The sequence below is a fragment of the Rhizoctonia solani genome, chromosome 14 (assembly GCF_016906535.1).
Source record: "Rhizoctonia solani chromosome 14, complete sequence".
NCBI lineage: Eukaryota > Fungi > Basidiomycota > Agaricomycetes > Cantharellales > Ceratobasidiaceae > Rhizoctonia > Rhizoctonia solani.
The window spans coordinates 277,972-295,480 of NC_057383.1; the positions used below are offsets into that span (position 1 = coordinate 277,972).

The 17,509-nt window shown below is 46.2% G+C and overlaps 4 protein-coding genes across 4 annotated transcripts; all 4 read right to left on the reverse strand.

Moving 5' to 3' along the window:
• Window positions 1-7,020: 7,020 nt before the first annotated feature.
• RhiXN_10736 (Retrotransposable element Tf2 protein) lies at window positions 7,021-8,550 on the reverse strand (the record flags this gene model as incomplete). Its single annotated transcript, XM_043330552.1, has 1 exon — window positions 7,021-8,550. The coding sequence occupies one exon, from the start codon at window positions 8,548-8,550 to the stop codon at window positions 7,021-7,023; it is 1,530 nt and encodes a 509-aa protein (XP_043185897.1).
• Window positions 8,551-8,793: 243 nt separating this feature from the next.
• RhiXN_10737 (Retrotransposable element Tf2 protein) lies at window positions 8,794-10,212 on the reverse strand (the record flags this gene model as incomplete). Its single annotated transcript, XM_043330553.1, has 2 exons — window positions 8,794-9,114; window positions 9,154-10,212. The coding sequence occupies 2 exons, from the start codon at window positions 10,210-10,212 to the stop codon at window positions 8,794-8,796; spliced, it is 1,380 nt and encodes a 459-aa protein (XP_043185898.1).
• A 239-nt stretch (window positions 10,213-10,451) lies between these two features.
• On the reverse strand, window positions 10,452-12,983 carry RhiXN_10738 (Retrotransposable element Tf2 protein; the record flags this gene model as incomplete). The annotated part of the gene is made up of 5 exons (XM_043330554.1): window positions 10,452-10,729; window positions 11,324-11,846; window positions 12,444-12,707; window positions 12,750-12,928; window positions 12,974-12,983. 5 exons carry the CDS (start codon window positions 12,981-12,983, stop codon window positions 10,452-10,454), a joined length of 1,254 nt encoding a protein of 417 aa, XP_043185899.1.
• A 1,174-nt stretch (window positions 12,984-14,157) lies between these two features.
• On the reverse strand, window positions 14,158-17,490 carry RhiXN_10739 (Retrotransposable element Tf2 protein; the record flags this gene model as incomplete). The annotated part of the gene is made up of 1 exon (XM_043330555.1): window positions 14,158-17,490. One exon carries the CDS (start codon window positions 17,488-17,490, stop codon window positions 14,158-14,160), a length of 3,333 nt encoding a protein of 1,110 aa, XP_043185900.1.
• Window positions 17,491-17,509: the final 19 nt, after the last annotated feature.

Consider the following 17,509-nt stretch of genomic DNA (forward strand, 5'->3'; position numbering starts at 1 on the left):
CACACTGTCCTAGATGTCTGGTGGGACATTGAGGGGATGGTGCTTGAGGCTGCAGTGTACAAAATATGGAGGAGTTGCTTAAGGCAACAACAGTCCTAACTACAGCAACAAGCAACTATCCTACTACTACAAGACTGCTTAAGGCAGCTGTCATAAACAGAGGAAAATAGAACTAGCCGGAATTGAACCAGCTTGACCACTAAGCCATAGAGCCCTATTATTCCTCTGCTGACAACCCATTATTACACCTGCTACCCCCCAAATTTGGGCTTGGGCCAGCATGCAACCACTTGTACTGGTCATGTGACTGTGTCCAGGACACAGAAGCTGCTTAAGGCAGCATAGGGACTATGTAGCTATGGACTTAGTAGTTACCAGCTGTAAGGCCTTGTACACTTAGTGGATGCAACAAGAGGTAATTGACCTGGGTGTTACCATGGTTGGTTGGTGTTACAACCTCCTTATCTATACCACTGGATTTGGACAATTTTTCTGATATTTTTACCTTTTTTTGCAAACTCTGTGTTGTACACCACTGTAAGGTGGGTACATGCTGGTGGAAGCAGGCGCTTGGGGCCGTACTACTACAAGCAAGACTAATGTAATCTACTCTATACTAGGCTATACTACTGTCACTTAAGGTGACCTACTGCTAACTAGTGACAAAGGGGCCTGAGGCCTGGGAGGTGTGATGAGTAAGGGGGGTGGTGAGCATCTGAGAACTACTGTGGGCCTGCTACTTAGCTGGCTGACTAATCCTCCTCAATGCGTATGAGACAAGGTAAAATTGACTTGGGGTTTCCAAGCAATTTCCCTGCTGTATATATAGACAAAACTACTAGGTACATGTGGTCTGTGCGTGTGTGAATAGAAGACTACATGTGAAAAGAGAAGTGTGCTGCGGGCTGCGCAGAAGTGTGGATTTCTCCTAAGCACCCTTGGCACGGCATCTTGGCGCAGCATCTTGGCATAATAAGCACCAAGATCACATGATTGAAAAACAAAAGATATTGAGTTCGGAAAAAATACTAAAAATAATAGAAAAAACAGGCAAATCCATTGGTATAGTTTAGGAGGTTATAACACTCTGTATCTTTTGTTTTTTGATCACATGACCTTGGTGCTTATTATGCCAAGATGCTGCACCAAGATGCCATGCCAAGGGCGCTTAGGAGAAATCCACGCTTCTGCGCAGTCCGCAGCATGCTTCCTTTTTCACATGTAGTCTTCTATTCACACATGCACAGACCACATGTAGTTAGTTTCTTGTCTATATATACAGCAGGGAAATTGCTTGGAGACCCCAAGTCAATTTTACCTTGTCTCTTACTCATTAGAGGAGGATATCAGAAGCCAGCTAAGTAGCCAGCCTTAGTAGTTCAGAAGCTAACCCCCTTACTTCACTCATCACACCTCCCAGGCCTAAGGCCCCCTTGTCAACTGTAGATAGTAGTAGGATGCCTTAAGCGCCAGTAGTATAGCCTTTAGATTAGATTACACAAGCATTGTCTGTAGTAGTACAGCCATGAGCGCCTGCCCTATTAGCAAGTACCCACCTTACAGTGGTGTACAACAGTTGGCCTCCTTATATATTACAGAGAGCAAGCTGATTACAAATACAAATGTGCAAAAACATAACCAATAAGAACCCTGCTCCAACTGCAGCCTTACTCATGCATATGTGTCACTGACATGTCATAATGATGTCATTGGGTGGAGGTGGCTACATATGTTGGGTAAGTGTGTGTTGTAGACACACTTGATACCAGGGAATTTATTCCCATTTTCTTGAATTTAAACAAAGATAAACAGACAACATTTTTAATCACATGACTTTGGTGCCTATATCTTATGTTAAGCGCCAAGCCACATCCCCCTCTACACATTATTCAGCACATGTAGCCACCTCCACCTATGATGTCATCATGACACATCAGTGACACGTATGCATGAGTAAGGCCAACTGCAGAGCAGGGTTCTTATTGGATTCAGTATTGGATATAATGTATTTGTAATTAGCTAGTAGATAGAATATATAAGGAGGCCAACCAACCATGGTTGTTACAAACCCAGGTCTGTAACACTGTAATGCCTGCACGTGACCACCACCTTGTTGCGCCGTTCTCCCTGCTCTCCTTGCCCTCTGGCCCCCTCTCTCCAGCCCATTGCTTTCATGCAACTCTCTTGCACCTCCACCTTGTCCCTCAGGTACCCAAGGATCCCACACGGTTGTTGCGCTCATTTGCACAACATTGGCCCCAATTTGGCCAAACTCCAACTTAGACCATTGGTTCTTACAATTGGTTGTGCAGAGCCTCTTGGCTCCCCACTCCTTATCTTTGCATACCTCTTTCATTTTGTCTTGTATTTCACTTCTCTCTTTCTCTCCTGTTTTGCCCTCTGGGCTCACAGACACTTCCTACCGGTGCCCACAGCCTCCTTGCATGTATGCACTTATGTATATAAACAAGCATGGGAAGTCCAATGCCTCCCATTGCTTGCAACACCAGTTCTTACTTGTAGAATACATTTGCTTATCTTACTTGCTTGCCCTGCTCCCTCTCATTGTCTTGACACTTGTCCGCACCGTCCTCTTTGTTCAGCGCTCACTTGCTTAGTCATCTGTTTTGCCTCTGCAAGTCTAACAATGGTAACACCCAGGTTGATTACCTCTTGTTGCATCCACTCAGTGTACAAGGGCCTTACAGCCCAGTAATTACTTAGTTAGCTACTTAGATAGTCCTACACTGCCTTAAGCGGCTTTGTTGTTGTACTTAGATAGCTTGTCACCGCCATAAGCAGTCTTGTTGTTGTAGGATGGCTGCTTGTTGCCATAGATAGGTTTGCCATTGCCTTAAGCAACTTTCTCACTTTGTACCCTGCGGCCACAAGCGCCATCCCCTTGATGTCCTAACAGATGTCTAGGACAGTGTGGATGGGGACATGGCTTGGTGCTTAGCATATAGAATAAGCACTGAGATCACATGATTTGAAATGTTAATTGATTGCCTTTGTTTAAAATTGAGAAGATAAGGAATAAATCCCTTGGTATATGTGTGTCTACAACACACACACAATACCATGAAATTTTTCCAACTTTCCAAATTTAAACAAACACAAACCAACAACTTCTTTGATCATGTGACTTTGGTGCTTATGTCATACCCTAAGTGCCTTGCCATGTCCCCTCCTCTGCATATTCAGCTACATAGCCACCTCCACCTTGATGACATCATAGGTGACATGTATGGATGACTAAGGCCACTGATGGAGCAGGCTTCTTATTGGGTTTGGTATTTGATATGTAATTGTAGATAGCACAGCCTCTCTGTAATATATCAGGAGGGAAATCAACCATGGCAATCCCCAGGTCAGTTACCTCTTGTTGCATCCCCACATTGTACAAGGGCCTTTGTCACAACTAAGCTCAGACCTATGGTACAAGTAGCTTAGAGTCCATGGCCCTATCACCAATGGACTATCAAACAATGTAGAGGGGCAACAAAGGCCCAATGTCATAACCCATATCTGGAAGGGTTATTACCATATATATCCACTGTCAAAGATATATATAGTATATGTGATGCACAGTGATATATTAATAATATAAGTTGCTGGGGAACATTGCACTCCCCCTGCCCCCTAGCCATGGGCCAATGTTAAGGCCCACAGGCAAGGTCTGAATATTATATTATTTAAGAAGAGATTATGTCATCCCCCCACCTCAAATTCATAGTAGTTTAGTATAGTATTTGATAAAGGACTGGAGGGGGGGAGGTCATGTGACCCTGGTGGGCTGTCAGTCTCTAAGTCATGAGCCCTTAGAGTAATGACAGTTCTGACTGCATATATGTGAGTATATGTGGCCTTCTAAAGACTGTGGAATATCCTATTAGTAGGTGGCTTGGTCAGGAGACATGCCAGCAAAGGCATGGGTCATGACACCCAAGGGGTATGATCAGGGTAGAGGGCAACAAGGCCTGGGTTATGGGAATATATTAATGTGCACTAATGGCCAACTAGGGGCCTGGGCAAGGGGTAGGAGTAAGCTTAGGATGAATTGACAAAGAGGTCAAGTCTTGCTGTTCTAGAGGCAACTTGACCTGGTTTATATACAGGAGGAGAGCCACATCAAAAACAACAGTACTAAATAATGAGTCATTTACAGTTTCATATCCTATATCAAATATATCATGTGATCTTGATGAGTCATAAATATATACCAAAAAAGGAAACTGTCTCAGAAAAAAGATAGAAAATAGTAAAAAATTATGTCATGCCAATGAAGGTCATGACAGCCTTAAGCCCAGCAATCATCTCTCACTTAGCTACTCATTGCCACCTTAATCAGTCTGCTTGCTGTACTTGGGTAGTTTGTTGATGCCTCAAGTGCCTTGGTCACTGTAGTTAGTTAGCTAGACACCACAGGATACCTCCACACCACCTTATGTTGAGAGTTGTGTAAGTACAGGAGTAAGAAAGAATTACTATATACAAAATGTATATGGGAATAATTGAGAACTAGTATTAAGTATCAGAATGTATGCACAGAATAGATGCACAATATATGCTAGGTTTATCAGGAATAAACAACTCCTAACAAATAGTCTACCAACTATGAAGTGCAGGTGGTTGGTTATGTATAGTACCTTAGACTAATGATACTTAAGCCTAAGTGACTAAGGGTATGTATACTTAAGACCCCTAAGATAGTACCTTAGGTAAGAGGGTTACCTGACTAATGTACAGGATTGATAGGATTTGCCTAATAAGTATAGGACTTATATATGCTTAAGTAAGACTTAAGACTTATAGGGTTTACCTAGAATATATCTAGGATTTATGAGATATTGTAGATAAAGCTATCCACAACATAGGAGTATGGTTGATTGATATACTATCACTCAATCACAACAATCCTTACAGTATTGTTGCACTATACTCAATGTTGAGCTCAACAACTGTGACAGTCAAGCAGCACAGGGTTGCAGTAAGTACACTAATAGGTTACCCTGCATCTGTTGGAACTGGCCTATGGTCTTAGTGTGGTGAATAACCTCCTATGCTATTTACAGTGAGTCAATCACTAGAGTAAATGTGCAGGTAAGCTGTTAAAGGCTTGTGTGTATATGTCAATATATAAGAGTGGATAAATGGATGCATTAGAAGTGTCTTCACAGGGTTCTTTTATACCCTGAGAAGGTGCACAAACAAGTATATACATGAATGATATCAACCAGGGGTACAGGAGGTAGAGGTGGCACCTGAAACACTTGAGGGAGCCAATAATTTGGTACACAGTAAATAACAACAGTCCCTAATATTTGCCCCAAGGCAGTATTTACCTGTGTGGGTGCTTAGATGTCCCAAGGCTAAGTGTCTCATCCTTGAAGTAAACACTCTCAAAGGTATGATACCTCTGAATGGGGTACTTACAGTAAACAGGACATAACTCTGCCAAATAATAACCATTCTGAGTATTTGAGCTGTTGTTCTGGAGTGCACATACAGATACACCTAAGCACAAGCAATTTGGCAGTGTGGGATGCCTGGGTGATGGAGAAAAGGTGCATATAGTGCATTAGCACTTAAGCACTGATTAAGTACTGGAGCACTTGCCTATGCAACAGGGGGGATCCTGAATATTTCTGTGTGTAGCCACAAGATAGAGTCTTGTATAGTAGATACTACAAACAAGGAGAATATTGGTAGTTGCTGTTTATCTACTCTGCTGAATTTATATATATTTAAATGAGTGAGAAAACAGCATATATGCAGAAGATATTGCATATTGAGGGTATTCTTGAGGCTTATAGGTTTTTCAAAGGTTGCTGTCTTAAACAGAGGAGAATAGAACTAGCCAGAATTGAACCAGCTTGACCACTTGTTACACCCTCTTGACTTATACCATTGGAATTGGACAAGTTTTCTAATATTTTTACCTTTTTTCCGGATTCATTATCTTACATTTTTCAATCACATGATCTTGGCGCTTATTATGCCAAGATGCCACGCCAAGATGCTGTGCCAAGGGCGCTTAGGAGAAATCCACGCTTCTGTGCAGCCCGCAGTACACTTCTCATTTTAAATGTACTCTTCTTCCCTCACATGCACAGACTGCCATGTAGATAGGGCCTTTGTTATTTATACAGCAGGAAAATTGCTTGGAAACACCAAGTTGATTTTACCTTGTCTTTCATCCCAGACAGGTCTCAGAAGCCTAGTTAAGTAGCTAGGGCCCCAGTAGTACATTGTTAACCCCCTTACCAGACTCACCACACCTCCCAGCCCTAAGGGCCCCTCACATCAACAATAGATAGTTAGATAGTGCCTTAAGCATTCTAGCATATAGTAGTATAGCCTTAGTTGTTAGCTTAAGTAAGCTTCACCTTGTATTAGATACAGCCTTAAGCACCCACCCCTAGTGTGTACCCACCTGTCCTAGACGTCTGATGGGACATCAAGGGGATGGCGCTTGTGGCCATGGGTTACAAATGAAGCTAAGTTGCTTAAGGCAACAACAATCCTAACTACGGCAACAAGCAACTATCCTACAACAACAAGACCGCTTAAGGTAGCAACAAGCTATCTAAGTACAGTGTCAAAGCTGCTTAAGGCGGTGTAGAGCTATCTAAGTAGTAACTAAGTAATTACTGGGCTGTATGGCCCTTGTACACTGAGTGGATGCAACAAGAGGTAATTGACCTGGGTGTTACCATGGTTGGTTGGCCTCCTTATATATTACACAGGTGAGCTATTTACAATTACATGATATGCAAAACCATAACCAATAAGAACCCCGTTCTGCAGTTGGCCTTACTCATGCATACATGTCACTGATGTGTCATGATGACGTTATAGGTGGAGGTGGCTATGTATGCTTGACAAGCGCAGATGGGGACATGGCCTGGCGCTTAGCGTGTTGATATAAGTGCCAAAGTCACGTGATTCAAAAAGTTGTCTGTTTGTCTTTGTTTAAAATCGAGAAAATGGGAATAAATTCCCTGGTATTGAGTGTGTCTACAACACTGCCCCCCCTCTAAGGGCCTTGGCAGCGCCAAGGGCCTTCTTCTTCATCTCTTCCTCATACTTTTTTAAAATTTTTCCTGTGTTTTTCAGGTTTTCCTGGGGTTCCCACGTGTTTTCCTCTGACCCATACCCTTTCCATTTGACCCTGAAGAACCATTTTCTGTCCCGTTCTTCTGCGTCTGTTATGCCTTCAACTTTGTATTCTTCTTCCCCATCCACGGTGATTGGTGGCAGGCGGTTTTCAAAGGCTTGGTTACTGTCTTGTTTGACTTTTGATAGTAATCCTACATAGAAGACGTTGTGGATTTGCATGGTTGGTGGAAGTTCTAGGCAGTAAGCCCGGTCAGAGATTTTCTCAGTAACCTTGAAGGGTCCCAATTGTTGTTCTGTTAATTTGGGGCTCAAAGTTTTGAGTTTGACGTTCTTTGCGTCCAACCACACTTCTTCTCCAACTTCAAATTCTGTTGGGCTTCCTGCTTCTCCAGCAACCATTTGTGACTTGGACTGCCAAAGAGTGGCTTCCACTTCCCTCCATTGGGCTTCCATCAAATTGGCAAGTTTATTGGCTTCTGGAACATCTGTTGGGACATTGGACAGGGTCAAAGTGGGTTCCCAGCCGTACAGGGCTTTGAAGGGGGTCTTCCCTGTGCTGCTGTGTACTGCATTGTTATACGCAAATTCCGCCATGGGGAGCCACTTGGTCCAGTCCCTTTGATTAATCCCTGAGTACGCCCTGAGGAAGTGTTCTATTGATGGGTTTACTTGTTCTGTCTGGCCATTGCTCTGAGGGTGGTATGCTGAAGAGAAGTGGGGGTCTATCCCTAGGCGTTTGTACAGTGCTTTTAGGAATTTATTGTTAAACACCCTTCCTCTGTCCAAGACCGTTTTTTTGGGCATTCCGTGCCGTTTCCATACGTTTTCCAGGAATAGCTCTGCCAACTCAGGGGCCTTGAGTTTTTTAGAACACTTGACAAATATTCCGTACTTGGTGAAGCTGTCAACAATGACCAAGATTGAGTTGCAGTTTCTGTCATTTGGCAAATCTACAATCATGTCATAGGAAACGTGTTGCCAGGGTCTGGTAGGGAGTTCTAGTGGCTGGGGTGGAAGGGGCGCGTACTTGGGCTTTCTAATTTGTTGGCAGGTTTCACAGGAGTCCACGTGCCAATATGTGTCAGCACAGATCCCAGGCCAGTAATAGTTCCTCAATACCAGTTCTAGGGTCCATTGTCTTCCTGGATGTCCTGCCAAGGGGCTGTCATGGTAGATACACAATAATTCCGTTTGTAAGGTACCAATGTCCGGAACCACAATTCTTCCTTGGTAGAATAATAACCCAGCCTCCATCTGGTAATCTTTGAACGCTTGTTTGATGGATGGTGGTGCCTTGGATTTGTTCTGGAGGAACTGTAGGATCTCTTCTAGGGACTTGTCTTGATCCAGGGATGACTCTATCTGGTGTTGTAGTTCTTTCTCTGGCATGACTAGGGCAGTGTTGGCAAATACGGGTTCTGGTAACATGGACTGGGGTTCTGGCAGAATGTTGGCGTGGTCTGAGCGGCGTGACAAAGCGTCTGGTTTTCCCAACTGTTTACCTGGCCTGTACACAATTTGGAAATTATAGCCGGCAAGTAGGAGATGCCATTGTGCGTGGCAACAGTTGAAGGTCAGGGATTCTTTCCAATATTCCAGGTTGCAATGATTGGTGAACACAGTAATAGGGTGCAGGGTCCCCTCCAGGAAGATACGCCAGTATTCAAAGGATCATATGATAGCCAGCAGTTCTTTGTTGTGGGTATCATAGTTCTGTTCTGCTCCCTTGAATGATTCCAACAAGAAGCCCAGGGGGTGTAGGCGTCTGTCCTCCTGTTGTTGGCTTAGAATGGATCCTAGGGCCGTGCCCAATGCGTCTGTTTCCAGAAAATAGGGTTTTGTGGGGTCCACATGGCATAGTATGGGTGCGTTGGTGATGGCGTCCTTTAAACCCCTAAAGGCCCTTTCTTCCTCAGTGTCCCATTTCCAGGGTGTGTCCTTTTTAACCAGGTTGTGCAATGGCCTGGCCATGTGGCTGAAGTTGGCAACAAACTGTCAAAGGAAGTTGGCAAACCCAAGAAAGGATTGGACCTCTTTGACTTTAGTGGGTGTGGGCCATTCCTGGATGGCTTGGATCTTGAGTTTATCCAAGCTAAAGCCTTTATCCAACACAATGATCCCTAGATACTCCACAGAAGTGATGTGGAATGTGCATTTGGACACCTTACAGAACAGTTGGTTTTCCATTAAGCACCTTAGAACCTCATGAACATGCTGGGTGTGAGATGCGTCATCCTTGGAGTAGATTAGGATGTCATCAAGGTAGATGATGACACATACATCCAGTAGGTCTTTGAACAGTTTGTTCATGAAGTGTTGAAAGGCAGCAGGGGCATTTGTTAGGCCAAATGTCATGACCAGGGACTTGTATAGGCCATACTTAGTGCAGAAGGCAGTTTTCCACTTGTTGCCTTCTTTGACCCAGACATTATTGTAACCCCATTGTAGGTCTAATTTGGTGAAAACCTTGGCTCCACAAAGCTGGGCCATGAGGTCATTGGGACAGGGCAGTGGGTACACGTTCTTTTTGGTCCGGTTGTTTAGGCGGTGGTAGTCAACTACTAAGCAGCAAGAACCATCTTTCTTAGGGACAAACATCACAGGGGAGCTGATGGAAGATTTACTGGGACATATTTTGCCTGCTTTAAGCTTGTCCCTGAGCCAATCCTTGAGTGTAGCAGATTTGGCATTGGTCATACTATAAAGGGGCAAGTTGAGTGGGCCTTCTTTGGTGAGTTCAATCCCTATGTTGTAGTGCCGGTGTGGTGGAAGCTTGTTGAATTCTTCCTCCCCAAATACCTTGGTGTATTGATGGTATTCTGGGGGTACTCCTTCAAGGGGCTTTTTGTCAGCTTCTTCCTCTTTGGCAATTGCCACATGGTCTGGAGGTGCGTGAGGGAAGGAAAGGGTTTGCAAGTTCCAATCAATCTCTGGATTGTGGGCGTCTAACCATTTCAATCCCAAGATGGCGGCATGAGACCCTGTGTTGCAGATTAGGAAGGTCTCAGTTATTTGTTTGCCATCAAAGGAGAAGGTAAGATTAGCTGTTTTCCAGATTTTGCCAGCCTGGGGGCTTGACCCATTGAGCATGGTAACGGTTCAGGGGATGGGGAGATCTATGAGTGGGAGGCAGAGTGATTCCGCGGTATGGGGATGCATAAAGGATGAGGTAGCGCCTGAGTCAATCAGGACTTCTAAGTGTTCTGCTTGTTTCTCTGGTATAATTGAAATTGTAAAAAGGGGCAATATTCTATTTGAGCTACTAGATATGTTACAAATTTCTCCACAACCAGAGTCCTTGGGGTCCTTGCGCGCGGCAGCAGGTACCCTTAGTCTTTTCCTGCTTTGGGTCCATACTCTTTGCCAATTTTGGCAGTTTCTTTGGCTTTCCCCTTGTCCTCAATGGGGGTAGCCTTCCAGCCTGTGCAGCACTCTGCAAACTTGTGGCCCATTTTTCCGCACTTGATGCATGCGCCAGCGGCGTGGCGGCAATTTTGCTCTTCTTCCAACACAAAGTTGGGATTGTTGGAAAGTCTCTTTGAACCAGTAGTTGGCTGACCGGTACTGTTGTAGACACACTTGATACCACGGAATTTATTCCAAATTTCTCGAATTTAAACGAAGACAAATGGACAACATTTTTGATCACGTGATCTCGGCGCTTATCTCATACGCTAAGCGCCAAGCCACGTCCCCATCCGCGCTTACATCATCACACGTAGCCACCTCCACCTGATGACATCACTATGACATGTCAGTGACACGTATGCATGAGTAAGGCCAACTGCGGAACAGGGTTCTTATTGGTTATAGTTTTGCATATTGTACATTTGTAATTAGACCATCTCTGTAATATATAAGGAGGCCAACCAACCATGGTAACACCCAGGTCAATTACCTCTTGTTGCATCCACTCAGTGTACAAGGGCCTTACTGCCCAGCAAGTTACTTAGTAGATACTTAGAATAGCCCTTACCGCCTTAAGCAGCACTGCTTCTGTACTTAGATAGCTTGTCACTGCCTTAAGCGGTCTTGTTGTTGTAGGATAGCTGCTCATTGCCATAGATAGGTTTGTTGTTGCCTTACGCAACTTTACTGTTTGTACACCGTGGCCACAAGCGCCATCCCCCTTGACGCCCCTACCAATGTCTAGGACAGGTACTTGTCCCCCTTGCAGGGTTGGATCCTTTGCTAGGCTTACTATCCCTTGGTGGGTGGCTAGCACGCTCTTTGCAAAGAGCATTATCAATGACAAGTGCTGCATTCTGCAGCTCTAGGAGGGTACAAGGGCGGTGCTTGCGGGTGGCAATTTGCTGGCTGACCTCCCAGTGGAGGCCTTGGGCAAACTGGCCTCTAAGGGCTGCGTTGTTCCAGTCCAGTTCCATTTCCAGGGTCCTGAACTTTGTGATATAGTCCGCGCATGTGCCGGACTGGGTAAGGGTTGTAATCTTCCACTCGGCAGCCCTTGTGGCGTCAGGGTTGCCAAACGCTGCCAGGAATTCCAACTTGAATCCTTCAACCATTTGGATAATGGCCTGGTGCAAACCAAGCTGGTCAAGGTGAGGATGGGCCCAAGCCCCGGCAGAGTCCTTCATGTTCATCAAGAGGAAGGATAGAACCTCTTGATTGGTGGGGAACATCCACAAGTTTAGGCGGGTCCAGGCCAACATCCGGGTTAGCCATTGCTTAGCTTTGCTCCCAATCTTGCCTGTATAGGCATTGTCCTAGACATCTGTAAGGACGTCAAGGGTGCGGGCGCTTGTGGCCGTGTGACTATAACAGTGAACCGCTTAAGGCGGTGGTGAGGTACCCTACAACAACTAACTAACTAAGTACAATGACCAAGGCCCTAGTGGCACTGGCAAACTATGTAACTACGTTGAGTAAGTTGCTTAAGGCAACAGTAACAGGTATGGACTAAGTGGATTGCTGGGCTATAAGGCCCTTGTACAGTTGTGCAATGCAACAAGAGGTAATCAACCTGGGTGTTACCATGGTTGGTTGGCCTCCTTATATATTCTACAGAGTGACTAATTACAAATACATTATATCAAATATATGATCCAATAAGAACCCAGCTCCGCAGTCGGCCTTACTCATGCATACGTGTCACTGACGTGTCATGATGATGTCATAGGTGGAGGTGGCTACATATGCTGATTAAGCGCGGGTGGGGACGTGGCTTGGCGCTTAGCGTATGATGTAAGCGCCGAAGTCACGTGATTGAAAATATTGTCCGTTTGCCTTTGTTTAAATCCAAGAAAATGGGAATAAATTCCCTGGTATCAAGTGTGTCTACAACAGGCATCTGGGTGGTCTACTTTGACTGGGGCGGGGTAGGCGGCAGCTGGAGCCGGAGGAGGAAGGGCAGGTGCTCTGATTGGGGATTGGAGACACAGAGATGGAGGGGGAGAAGGGACTTGCAGGGGTAGTGTCCTTGGTGCTGGCTGGGCAAATATGGGGAGCCCTTTTGGTTGCTTGGGCCAGAAGGAGGGCCCACTAACCAATCCAATAGGCTCAATTTTGGGTAAGGGGCGTGGTGTTGCTTCCACAACCAGGGCCTTGGTTTCTGGGGTTCTTGGCCCCTGGAGCTGGAGGCTTCAAAGCCCATCCTTGACAACATTGACTGTTTGTGATATATTTTTGATGTTGGTTTGGGTCTTGATTCCTGCTTCTTTGACTTCTTCAAGTTTCCGCTCAATGTTCTCAACTTGGCTGAGGAGGCCAAGGAGGAGGCAGGTGACCTGCTCAAGGGAGACTTCCCCAAGTTTGATAGGGGTGGTTGTCAAAAGTTGGGGTCCCAGGTCTCTTGGATCAAAAGGGGACTGGGCTCAAGAGGACGTCTGGGAACAGGTTGCCATGGTTGGTTGGGGGTACAAGCGGCCAGCGTGGGAGGATGCCCGCAAGGATGAGCAAGTGGGAGTGCAGGAGGTAATGATGGATAGGGGGGGTTCTAGTAGGTGCCTATGTCAGGACTTATGAGCGCTTTATTGCGTTACATGGTAAGACCCTGCGTCAAACAACCTAGCGTTGAACAGTAAGTGTAGCTAATCACTGCCATGGGCGGGCGTGATGTAGTACCTTGTCTCTGCAAGCGGGTGTATCTGCTGTCTGGGTCCGCTGGCAACAGGTGGGGCAACCGTGTGGTATGCAGGCAATAGGGTTAGCCTGCCTTATAGCAATTTGCTACTACGTGGGACCAACAGCTCTTTGATTATTCCAGCTGAAAGGGGAGTCCAATCACGTGTTTTTGCTTGTGCTAGTACAGGTAACCTTCTTGGGGGTTGGGACTTGGTAGTGGTAGATGCAGAACGGTTTGTAACCAACGTAAGGTTGATTACCTAGTGTCCTAGACGTCTGATGGGATGTTGAGGGGATGGCGCTTGTGGCCGCAGGTTACAAATGAAGCTAAGTTGCTTAAGGCAACAACAATCCTAACTACGGCAACAAGCTGTCCTAGACGTCCTTAGGGGTCGTCTAGGTAGCGGGCGCTTGTGGCCGTATAGAACTAAGTGAGAACCACTTAAGGCGGTGAGGGGGCTACCTACAACGACTAACTATCTAAGTACAATGACCAAGGCCCTACCGGCAATGGCGAGCTATGTATCTACAATGGGGAAGTTGCTTAAGGCAACGAGTACAGGTGGGGGTCTCAGTAGTTGCTGGCCTAAGGCCTCGTACAGTTGGGAGATGCAACAAGAGGTAATTGACCTGGGTGTTACCATGGTTGGTTGGCCTCCTTATATATTACAGCAAGTGACTAATTACAAATACGGAATATGCAAAACCTAATCCAATAAGAACCCCGCTCCGCAGTCAGCCTTACTCATGCATACGTGTCATAATGATGTCATCGGGTGGAGGTGGCTACGTGTGCTGAGATAAGCGCGGATGGGGACGTGGCTTGGCGCTTAGCGTGTAATATAAGCGCCGAGATCACGTGATTGAAAATATCGTCCGTTCAGCTTCGTTTAAAATCGAGAAAATCGGAATAAATTCCGTGGTATCGAGTGTGTCTACAACACTGCCCCCCCTTTAAGGGCCTTGGCAGCGTTGAGGGCCTTCTTTTTCATTTCCTTTTCGTATTTTTCCAAAATTTTTTTTGGCGTTTTTCAAGTTTTCTTGGGGCTCCCATGTGTTTTCCTTGGACCCATAACCCTTCCATTTGACCCGGAAGAACCATTTTCCATCCCTTTCTTTGGCATCAGTGATCCCTTCTACCTCATATTCCTCTTCTCCGTCCACGGTGACTGGTGGTGGACGGTTTTCAAAGGTACGCTTATTGTCCCTTTTGACCTTGGATAGGAGTCCAATGTAGAATACGTTGTGAATGCGCATTGTTGGGGGAAGTTCTAGCCGGTAGGCACGGTCGGAGATCTTCTCGGTAACCTTGAACGGTCCCAAGCGTTGTTCTGTTAGCTTGGGACTCAGGGTTTTGAGGTTGACATTCTTGGCGTCAAGCCAAGCTTCCTCTCCAATTTCAAATTCCGTTGGGCTTCCGCTTTCCCCGGCTGTCATCCGTTGCTTGGCTTGCCGGAGGGCTGATTCTACCTCCTTCCATTGTGCCTCCATTGTTTGGGCAAGTTCATCCGCTTCTGGGACATCCGTGGGTACGTTGGATGGGGTTAAGGTAGGTTCCCATCCGTATAAGGCCTTGAAAGGAGTTTTGCCTGTGCTACTGTGTACGGCATTATTGTACGCGAACTCCGCCATGGGGAGCCATTTAGTCCAGTCCTGTTGGTTGACACCTGAGTAGGCCCTTAGGAAGTGTTCAATGGAAGGGTTGACTTGTTCTGTCTGACCATCGCTCTGGGGGTGATACGCTGAGGAGAAGTGGGGGTCAATTCCTAGGCGTTTGTACAGTGCCTTCAGGAACTTGTTATTGAACACTCTTCCCCTATCTGAAACTGTTTTCTCAGGCATGCCGTGCCTTTTCCATACGTGTTCCAGGAACAATTCTGCCAGTTCCGGTGCTTTTAGTTTCTTGGAGCATTTAACAAATATCCCATACTTGGTGAAGCTATTGATGATGACCAGGATTGAATTGTGGTTTCCGTCCTTTGGCAAGTCCACAATCATGTTGTAAGAGACGTGTTGCCAGGGTCTAGTAGGGAGCTCTAGAGGCTGAGGTGGGATAGATGCGTACTTGGGCTTCCTGATCCGTTGACACGTTTCACAAGAGTCCACATGCCAATATGTGTCTGAACGGATACCTGGCCAGTAGTAATTCCTTGATACCAATTCTAGAGTACGCTGTCTTCCTGGGTGTCCTGCCAAGGGGCTGTCGTGAAAAATGCGGAGTAGGTCCGTTCTTAGTGTTCCGACGTCCGGAACTACAATTTGCCCTTGGTAGAACAGCAGACTGGCCTCCATTTCATAATCCTTGAACGCGCGTTTGATGGAGGGGGGCGCTTTGGACTTGTTCTGTAAGAATTGGAGGATTTCCTCCAGGGACTCATCTTGATCCAGGGAAGCCTTGATTTGGCGTTGTAGCTCCTTTTCTGGTGTAACCAAGGCAACATTGGCGAATACGGGGTCTGGGATCATGGTTTGATCCGCGGGGGGAATATCGGCATGGTCTGATTGGCGTGACAGTGCATCTGGCTTCCCTGACTGTTTACTGGGTCTGTATACAATCTGGAAGTTATAGCCAGCCAGTAGTAGGTGCCATCGGGCATGGCGGCGATTGAAAGTGCAAGATTCCTTCCAGTATTCCAAGTTCCGGTGATCCGTGAAGACGGTGATTGGATGCAGGGTCCCTTCCAGAAAGATACGCCAGTATTCAAATGACCAAATGATGGCCAGGAGTTCCTTGTCGTGGGTATTGTAATTCTGTTCGGCGCCTTTGAAGGATTCTGACAGGAACCCTAGTGGGTGGAGACGCCCATCTTCCTGTCTTTGGCTTAGAATGGAACCCAGTGCTGCGCCTGAGGCATTGGTCTCAAGGAAGTACGGCTTGGTGGGGTTGGCGTGGCACAATACCGGTGCGTTGGTAATAGCATCCTTTAGATTTTGGAATGCTTCCTGCTCCCTTACTTCCCATTTCCAGGGTATGTCCTTCTTGACAAGGTTGTGCAACGGCCTGGCTATGTGGCTAAAGTTGGCGACAAAGCAACAAAGGAAGTTGGCAAAGCCTAGGAACAACTGAACTTCCTTAACCTTAGTGGGTACCGGCCATTCTTGAACCGCCTGGATTTTGAGCTTATCCAGACTAAAACCCTTATCGGAGACAATGATCCCAAGATATTCCACAGAGGTGACGTGAAAGGTACATTTTGACGCCTTGCAGAATAGCTGGTTTTCCATTAACCGCTTTAGGACCTCATGAACGTGTTGCGTGTGTGATGCGTCATCCTTGGAGTAAATAAGGATATCATCAAGGTAAATGATGACGCATACATCGAGCAAGTCTTTGAATAACTTGTTCATAAAGTGTTGGAAAGCTGCGGGTGCGTTCGTCAGGCCAAAAGTCATGACCAGGGACTTGTAAAGGCCATACTTGGTGCGGAAGGCAGTTTTCCATTCGTCCTCTTCCCTAACACGGACGTTGTTGTAACCCCACCTTAGGTCTAGCTTAGTAAAGACCTTGGCGCCACGGAGCTGGGCCATAAGGTCATCTGGTCGGGGTAGGGGATAGACGTTTTTCTTGGTCCGGTTATTCAAGCGGCGGTAGTCAACAACTAAACGGCAGGAACCATCCTTCTTGGGTACAAACATTACGGGAGAGCTGATGGAAGATTTGCTGGGGCGGATTTTGCCTGCCTTGAGTTTGTCCCTGAGCCAATCCCTCAGTGTAGCAGATTCGGCATCAGTCATGCTATACAGTGGAGAGTTCAAGGGTCCTTCTTCCGTGAGTTTGATGGCAATATTGTAATGCCGATGAGGGGGAAGCTTATTGAATTCCTCCTCTCCAAATACTTTAGCGTATTGATGGTACTTTGAGGGGACTCCTTCAAGGGGGTTCTTGTCTGCTTCTTCCTCCTCGGCAATGGCCACTTGTTCCGGTGGAGTGTGGGGAAAGGTTAGGGTGCGTAAGTTCCAATCAATCTCTGGGTTGTGGGCGTCTAGCCATTTTAGTCCTAAGATGGCGGCATGAGATCCTGTATTGCAGATCAGGAACGTCTCGGTCATTTGTTTGCCATCATAGGTGAAGGTGAGGGCTGCCTTCTTCCAGATTTTGCCAGCCTGGGGGCTTGACCCATCAAGCATAGTGACGGTACGGGGTGTAGGGAGATCAATGAGTGGTAGGCGGAGTAGTTCCGCGGTACGGGGGTGAAGGAAGGATGAGGTGGCACCTGAATCTATCAGGACTTCTAGTGATTCCGCTTTTTTCTCTGGTCTGATCGAAATGGTGAAGAGAGGTGACATTCTACTACTAGATATATTA